The 8,464-nt window shown below is 41.7% G+C and overlaps 1 protein-coding gene across 2 annotated transcripts in view; it reads left to right on the top strand.

Annotated features, from left to right (window-relative positions):
• Positions 1 to 896: 896 nt before the first annotated feature.
• The window catches only part of si:ch211-266k8.4, a 49,192-nt gene continuing 41,624 nt past the window's right edge, over positions 897 to 8,464 (top strand). Inside the window, exons 1-9 of one of the 2 annotated variants that reach the window (XM_046850165.1) lie at positions 897 to 1,877; positions 1,970 to 2,057; positions 2,611 to 2,718; positions 5,159 to 5,327; positions 5,950 to 6,075; positions 6,268 to 6,391; positions 6,515 to 6,584; positions 6,946 to 7,060; positions 8,081 to 8,198. In XM_046850165.1, coding sequence (XP_046706121.1) covers positions 1,030 to 1,877; positions 1,970 to 2,057; positions 2,611 to 2,718; positions 5,159 to 5,327; positions 5,950 to 6,075; positions 6,268 to 6,391; positions 6,515 to 6,584; positions 6,946 to 7,060; positions 8,081 to 8,198 — 1,766 coding nt within the window. In that variant the 5' untranslated portion in view covers positions 897 to 1,029. The remainder of the gene's footprint in view (positions 1,878 to 1,969; positions 2,058 to 2,610; positions 2,719 to 5,158; positions 5,328 to 5,949; positions 6,076 to 6,267; positions 6,392 to 6,514; positions 6,585 to 6,945; positions 7,061 to 8,080; positions 8,199 to 8,464) is intronic. The other variant, XM_046850164.1, reaches the window with a different exon arrangement.

Here is an 8,464-nt window from a genome sequence, read left to right as displayed (position 1 = left end):
CTCCATCTCTTTCTTTTCCTTACAATTAAAAAATTTCCTGTGAGGTAGGTACCTCTCTCTCTCTTTCTCTGTCTCTTTCTTTTTTCCCCACTCTAGATCGAAACAATGCCCTTGACCATGAGAGCTGGAGCTTCAAGAACATTCAGAAAATGGTGATTGGAAACTCTGCATGAATGCAAAACAACACACACCTCAGGCAGGAAAACCCTGCATACAAAATCACCCGAGCTCAGGATCGACCCAGGAGGTGTAACGCAGCTGCACTCCAAACATTTCCTAACATAAGATTGGAAAAATGTTGAGAACATTTCAGCAGTTTGGAGAATTGTTTTTGTTACAGCCTTTTTGGATTTTCTGAAACTGTTCTGAAACTCAGGATTGGTTGGATTCAGTCGCATTTTAAGTCATAGGTTGGAACAGAGTCTCAATTGTTTCACAGACATTTCATGAAAAGTAATTATAAACGGATAAAAATGCATGGGTTTGTATATTAATCAGTGGAAATTGGTAAAAGTTTGTAAATTGCAAATCATAAAATGATGGTGTAACTGTTTTGAAGACACTGAAAGCAAAAGATGTAACTATAAATGGAAAATAATGTCCAGTGATCTCTCTCTCTCTCTCTCTCTCTCTCTCTCTCTTTCTCTTTCTTTATCTCTCTTTCTTTCTCTCTGTCTTTTATCTCAAGATTCACAGGGTGCTTTATTAGCTTGATAAATATGGTCATTGTCACAGCATTGAGCATATCTCTTTCTCTCCCTCACTCTCTTTTTCCCTTACTCTCTCTCTCGCTCTATCTCCCTCCCTCCATCTTTCTCTCCTCTTATTAGGAAATATTTCCTCATGAGAATCATTGCATAAATTCGGTCGCTGCACTCGAGGGCTCTTATTTTGAAGCGCCGCCATGTTTGAATGAATCTGGCGGTGAGTTCAAACCCTAACTGTACTGGGTGAATTAGAAACATCAGGGAGCTGAAACAGGAAGAGGAATCAGGATCAGGAGTAGTGAGGAGTTTGGCTGTTCGAGAGATGATGATGATGTTGAGGAAGAGGAGAAGAAGGAGAAGCAGCAGCGGGGGTAAAGCCCCAGCTAGGGGCAGGAGTAGCACCAGGAGCAACAATATTATAACCCCAGCTAAGGGCAGGAGCAGGAGTATTAATACCCCACCCAGGAGCAGCAGCAGGACCAGGAGTGTTAATACCCCACCTAGAAGCAGCAGCAGGACCAGGAGTGTTAATACCCCACATAGAAGCAGCAGCAGGAGCAGAAGTGTTAATACCCCACCCAGGAGCAGAAGCAGGAGCAGGAGTGTTAATACTCCACCTAGGAGCAGGAGCAGGAGTGTTAATACTCCACGCAGGAGCAGGAGTGTTAATACTCCACCTAGGAGCAGGAGCAGGAGTGTTAATACTCCACCTAGGAGCAGCAGTGTTAATACAGCTGTCAGGGGCAGGAGGAGCAGTGTTAATACCCCCTCCAGGGGCAGGAGCAGCATTGGTAAAGCCCCAGTCAGGGGCAGAAGCAGCAGTGTTAATACCACTGTCAGGGGCAGGAGCAGCAGTGTTAATACGACTGTCAGGGGCAGGAGCAGCAGTGGTAAAGCCTCAGTCAGGGGCAGGAGCAGCAGTGTTAATATGACTGTCAGGGGCAGGAGCAGCAGTGGTAAAGCCCCAGTCAGTGGCAGGAGCAGCATTGGTAAAGCCCCAGTCAGGGGCAGGAGCAGCATTGGTAAAGCCCCAGTCAGGGGCAGGAGCAGCATTGGTAAAGCCCCAGTCAGAAGAGGGAGGGGCAGAAGCGGTGTGGGGTTTGATGAGTTTGGTTTCTCCTTCATTAAGAGGCGAGAGAGGACACTACAGCACAGATCCCATGATTACAGGTGTGTTTTTATACATACATACAGTAAAGTTTTGTTTTGTTTATTACAGTTATTTACAAATTACAGGTTTTTTTTTCCCTTCTCCTGCTCAGCTACCCTCAGCCGAATCCAATCAAAGTTAAAGAACTTTGTGAACTGCTCAGCTACTGGAACGGATCCAGTTTCATTTGCAAAAGTCAGGTATGTTCATTCACTATGGGACCAATAGTTTGTGGACACCTGACCATAAGATTCCTATGTGCTTCTTTTTTTAAAAATCCCACTCCACATTTAGTCCCCATTTACTGTTTACTGTTCTGGGGAGATGTTCAACTGTGATTTTGGAGTGTGCTTGTGGAGATTTGTGGAGATTCAGATAAACCACTAAAGATCTTCCAATCCATGGATAACATGTTCATGGAGCTGGATTTGTGTACAAGGGCATTGTACACATATCCAGTTCAAGTTAAGGGAAAATGTACTTCTCATCCTAAACAAATGGTGCGCCTCCAAGTTTGTGGTAAACGGTAAATGTGGCAGGAAAAGTCAGGTGTCCCAATACTTTTGCCCATATAGTGTACTATATACATTTTTACTATTAACAATATTTAACATACATTTAAACAGAGTACTTTTTTTAATACCAATGGAGAAAAATATAGCATATATAAAGAAAAAAAAATTAAGAATAATTTGTCGTCATATGTTGTTTTTATTTCTTTTGTTCCTTTTTTTAAAAAAAATTTTATTGTAGATCGAACGCTTTATCCGTATTGGGATTCCTCCTGCTCTGCGTTGCCGTGTTTGGAAGTGTTTGCTGGACATTGAGAAGGTCCGAGACGCCAGCAGTTTCAACTATCAGGTGGATTTTGGGTGCTTTTTTTTTCTTTTTTCTTTTTTTATCAAAGTCTTTTTTATTGGGAATTTCTAACAAAAAAACATGTATACACATACGGTAGCATTAACATTTTTCTTTGAACTTGGAGACCCAAACCTGTTCCAGCATGACATTGTCCTTGTGTCCATTGTCCAAAGCTGGCTCTATGAAGATCTCCTGCTATACGGTACATGAGGAAAGTTTTCACAGCGCTTCACTTTTTCCACAATTTCTTGTCACAGCTTCAATCCAAAATGGATTAAATGCATTATTTCCTCAAAATTCCATAAACAAAACCCCATAATGACAACGTGAAAGAAGTTAGTTTGAAATCATTGTAAATGTATTAAAAATATCAAACGAAAAAATCACATGTACAACTTAGAGCTACATCACGCAGCATAGAGCTACGTCACACAACATAGAGCTACATAACACAACATAGAGCTACATAACAGAACACAGAGCTACATCACACAACATAGCTCTACATCACAGAACACAGAGCTACATAACACAACATAGAGCTACATCACAGAACACAGAGCTACATAACACAACATAGAGCTACATCACAGAACACAGAGCTACACCACACAACATAGAGCTACATCACAGAACACAGAGCTACATAACACAACATAGCGCTACATAACACAACACAGAGCTACATCACACAACATAGAGCTACACCACACAACATAGAGCTACATCACAGAACACAGAGCTACATAACAGAACACAGCGCTCCATAACAGAACACAGCGCTCCATAACAGAACACAGCGCTCCATAACAGAACACAGCGCTCCATAACAGAACATAGCGCTCCATAACAGAACATAGCGCTCCATAACAGAACATAGCGCTCCATAACAGAACACAGAGCTCCATAACAGAACATAGCGCTCCATAACAGAACACAGAGCTACATAACAGAACATAGCGCTCCATAACAGAACATAGCGCTCCATAACAGAACATAGCGCTCCATAACAGAACATAGCGCTCCATAACAGAACATAGCGCTCCATAACAGAACACAGAGCTACATCACACAACATAGCGCTACATCACACAACATAGCGCTACATCACACAACATAGCGCTACATCACACAACATAGCGCTACATAACAGAACATAGCGCTACATCACACAACATAGCGCTACATAACAGAACATAGAGCTACATCACACAACATAGAGCTACATCACACAACATAAAGCTACATAACACACCACAGAGCTACATAACAGAACACAGAGCTACATCACACAACATTACAGCCTCAAGTCTTTTTGATTTTGATGCTACAAGCTTGGCACAGCTATTTTAGGGCAGTTTCTCCCATTCTGCTTTGCAGAACCTCTCAAGCTACATCGGGTTAGATGGGGAGCGTCGGTGCAAAGCCATTTTCAGGTCTCTCCAGAGATGTTCAATCTGGTTCAAGTCTGGGCTCTGGCTGAGCCACTCAAAGACATTTACAGAGTCATCCTGTAGTCTCTCCTTTGTTATCTTAGCTGTGTGCTTAGGGGTCATTGTCCTGTTGGAAGATGATGAGCAGGTTTTTTCAATGACGTCTCTCTCTGCATTGCTGCATTCATCTTTTCCCTGATCCTGACACAGTCTCCCAGTTTCTGCCGCTAAAAAACATCCCCACAGCATGATGCTGCCACCACCATGTTTCACTGTAGGGATGGTATTGGCCAGGTGATGAGCGGTGCCTGGTTTCTTCCAGACATGACGCCTGCCATTCAGGCCAAAGAGTTCAATCTTTGTTTCTCATGGTCTGAGAGTTTCTCCATTTTGGAAGAGTTTAAAACTCTGGTGCCACTCTAGGAAGAGTCCTGGTGGTTCCCAAATTTTTCTATTTACGAATGATGGGAGCCACTTCTCATTGGGACCTTTAATGCTGCAGAAATCTTTTTGTCCCCCTTCCCCAGATCTGTGCCTCAATACAATCCTGTCTCTGAGGTCTACAGACACTTCCTTGGACTTCATGGCTTAGATTGTGCTCTGACATGCACTGTTAACTGAGGGACCTCATATAGACAGGTGTGTGCCTTTCCAAGTCATGTCCAATCAACTGAATTTGCCAAAGGTGAATTTCAAACAAACCTCTTTCACGCTCATTCTGGGGTTTTGTTTGTAGAATTCCGGGGAATGTTCAGTGAATTTAGAGGAGAATAATAAAATTTAATCCATTTTGCTCTAAAGATGTAACATGATGTGGAAAACTTTCCAGATGCACTGTATAAACTCAACCCTCTCCAACATCTCAGACACACACGCTCCAGAATCTAGTGGAACATCTTCTCAAAAGAATGGAGGTTATTATACCACGGACTTCATGTGGAACAGGATGTTCCTGTGTAGGTTTATACTGTGTCCATATTGTGATGCGCTGTATATGTGTGTTCCAGGTGTGTCTGCGCGAGATCCGGAAGCCCCTGGTGGACCTCAGCGTGAGCGAGTACAGCATCATTTCAGCCATCAGCACGCTGGGAGAGAGAGAGAACGAGTTCGGCTCGGCCGCTGCGGAATCTCTCGGCGTTGACGTGGCTCTCTTCAGACAGATTGCTCTGGACCTGCGTGAGTATAAATGAAGATACAGCGCTGATAATCACAAACTCGAAAGATCTGGTCTGGATGATCTGTTTACAGCTGTTATAACACAAACTATATAACACAAACTTTTGAAGTGTCTTCACAAAGACACTTCAAAAGTGTCTTTGTCTTTAATCGTCTTTGATTAGTTTATTCAGAAAAACAGGTTTTAAAGAAATATATATAATTTGTGTCACCACATTTACCACTGTTACCGTAGCAACACACGTCGGAGCTTTTATTCTTTATAACTTGATATAGTTTATGGGATGTAAATATTCTGTGATACAAATTTTCCCAATTTTTTTTATCTTTATAATCTCTCTAAGATTTGCTTTTAACCCCTCTCAGCAGAAACTGCAGATATTCACATTGTGTCCACTAAGCGGCGCTGTTTACTAACTTTCGCAATTCATTTTTTTTTTTTCTCTCCTCAAACTTTTCTTGTTGATTACAGAATTACACTTTATGATATAAATGATGGAGTCGATATATATATAATAATTAATCAGTGGAGACGCAGAACTGATGAGTCAGAAACACTTTCTTTGATTAGATATAGCATTTTGGACTTGTAATGAAACATGAGATGTTTATTTGTTTATAGAGAGGTCTTTCCCGACGCACCGCTCTCTAATGGGAGACTCTCCTGAAGCCATCGAGGGTCAGGCCAAGCTATTTCGAGTGCTCACTGCATACGCCAGTTATAACCCTCAGATTGGGTACAGCCAAGGTGATGAGCTCATTCCCAATCAGTTTGTTGATACAGAATGATCACAGTTGTTCATTTGGGTTGTGGATATTAGTGTTTTAAGCACAAGTCCTAAATGCTTTTTGTGACTCGGATCAAGACGTAACATTAGTTATGCTGTGTTTAGTAAAATGAGCTCCTGATGAACTCTGGGTGTGTGTTTACTCCTGTTAGGGATGTCGTACATCGCTGCCGTCTTGCTCATGCTTCTCGGTGAGGAGGACGCTTTTTGGGCTTTGGTGGTGCTGCTGGAAAAACCTAAATACCTGTCTGAGCTGTTCGACTCGTCTCTGAAGAAGTAAGCAGTTTGAGGCCGTGTTCTGGTGCCGGAACACTGAGATAAAATCCCACAATCGGACCGCATTATGAGACACATTTTGTGGTGTAAATGTGTTTGAAATAATTTGTGTTTTCTTATAAGGATCCAACATCAAGCACTGGTGTTTCAGCAGTTACTAAAGCACAGGAAGCCTCAAGTGTACCAGCATTTGGTAATAAAAGCACTTCTGAACGACATACTTATATACAGGAACTTACATTATATAAACAAAATTATTGGGACTTTTTCATCCATGTGTGGTTTTTACTCGAACTGTTACCATAAAGTTGGAGACACACAATTGTATCGGACGTCTTTGGATGCTGTAGAATGAAATTTTCTTTTCACGCTTTCAATGGGTTTTTGAGTGGCCTGCTATAAAGCTCTGATCTCAGCATATAATCCACTGAAGTATGTGTAATGCCTAATATATCAAATATTATATTAAAGTGTACTGACACTAAGGTGACACTCCAAATTTATTTACCACCACTTTTTCTTTTTCTCTTTTTCTCTCTCTCGTATTGATCTAGGAGAACCTGGGCGTGTCCTCCGTTCATTTCATCATGCAGTGGTTTCTGACTCTCTTTACCTCTCTCCCATGCTGGGACTCAGTGCTGGCAATCTGGGATCTCTTCCTGCTGCATGGTAATGTGTGTGTGTGTGTGTGTGTGTGTGTGTGTGTGTGTGTGAAATAGAACTAATTTGTCCCAGACTGGTATAACAGCATTCTGATGTTGGCTGCAGTTCAAGCACCCAGGGGTTCGTTCCTGTCTGAAAGTTCCCACCGTTGTGCTTTTTTCCACCGGGGTTTTCTCCACCCTGACTATCTGTATATAATCCATGAGCAGTGGAGGCCTATATATAATTTATTATAATATTAATTATAATATGCATTGCATAATTAATTGTGTCCTATTAATTTGGAAATGGTATCAAATACATATGTGCCTGCTAGTCTGGGTGAAGGAGGTGTGGCCTCTGTGCCCAACAGTATTAATGATGGACGTGTGGCCTCTGTGGATGCTGGTCTCAGTAAAAAAGTCGAGTCCTCTATGCCTGTTAAGCTTAATGGTGGAGATGTGGCTTCTGTGTCTTCAATTATTAATGAAGGAGGTGTGGCCTCTATGCCTGCAAGTCCAGTCAAGGAGGTGTGGCCTCTGTGCCTTCAAGATTTAATGAAGGAGGAATGATTTGTGTGTCTTCAAATCTTAATATAGGATGTGTGGCCTCTGTGCCCTCAGGTCTTAATGAAAGAGGTGTGTCCTCTGTGCCTTCAGGTTTAATAAAGGAGGTGTGGCCTCTGTGCCTTCAGGGCTTAATGAAGGAGGTGTGGCCTCTTTGTCTTAAAGTCTCAATAAAGGAGGCGTGGCCTCTCTGCCTTCAGGCCTTAATGAAGGAGGTGTGGCCTCTGTGCCTGCAGTTCTTAATGAAGGTGGTGTGGCCTCTGTGCTTGTTAGTTGTAATGAAGGAGGCGTGTCCTTCCTTAATCAGGAAGAGTGTCCAACCTTCCCACAAGACATTTTTAGGGGGAGTCTGACTGATATTTGACAGATGTTAAATTTTAATAATTAAATTTGGAAATTAAATTATTAATAGATAATCTGTCTGTCTGTCTGTTTAATGTTTTTCACTCTCTCGCTCTCTCTCGCTCTCTCTCATTCTCAGGCATGGTGGTGGTGTTTCGTGCTGGTTTAACCGTCCTTCAGCTGCTCGAGTCTCGTCTCATGAGCATGACCGAGGAGGCGGCCGTGCTGCCTGTTCTACTGCATGTTCCTATAGATGTGTGAGTCTGAGCAAAATACATCAAAGTCAAAAATGTATAAAAGACAGGATAAAAAAATATATATTTTAATTAAAAACAAAATACACTTTACTTAAATACTTTTAATTGAGCTTTAAAATTAATGACACTCTTGAAAAAGATGGTAACTTTTTTAAATTTATAATACGTAACTAAAATAACATGATAAAATGAATCGTATCCAGGTCTGACTTCAAATTATTATATATATATTTTTTTTTCATAGCTTTTACAGTAGGAACAGATTG

This window comes from Silurus meridionalis, chromosome 5 (genome assembly GCF_014805685.1).
Source record: "Silurus meridionalis isolate SWU-2019-XX chromosome 5, ASM1480568v1, whole genome shotgun sequence".
Lineage (NCBI taxonomy): Eukaryota > Metazoa > Chordata > Actinopteri > Siluriformes > Siluridae > Silurus > Silurus meridionalis.
This window is presented reverse-complemented; position numbering and strand designations above follow the sequence as displayed.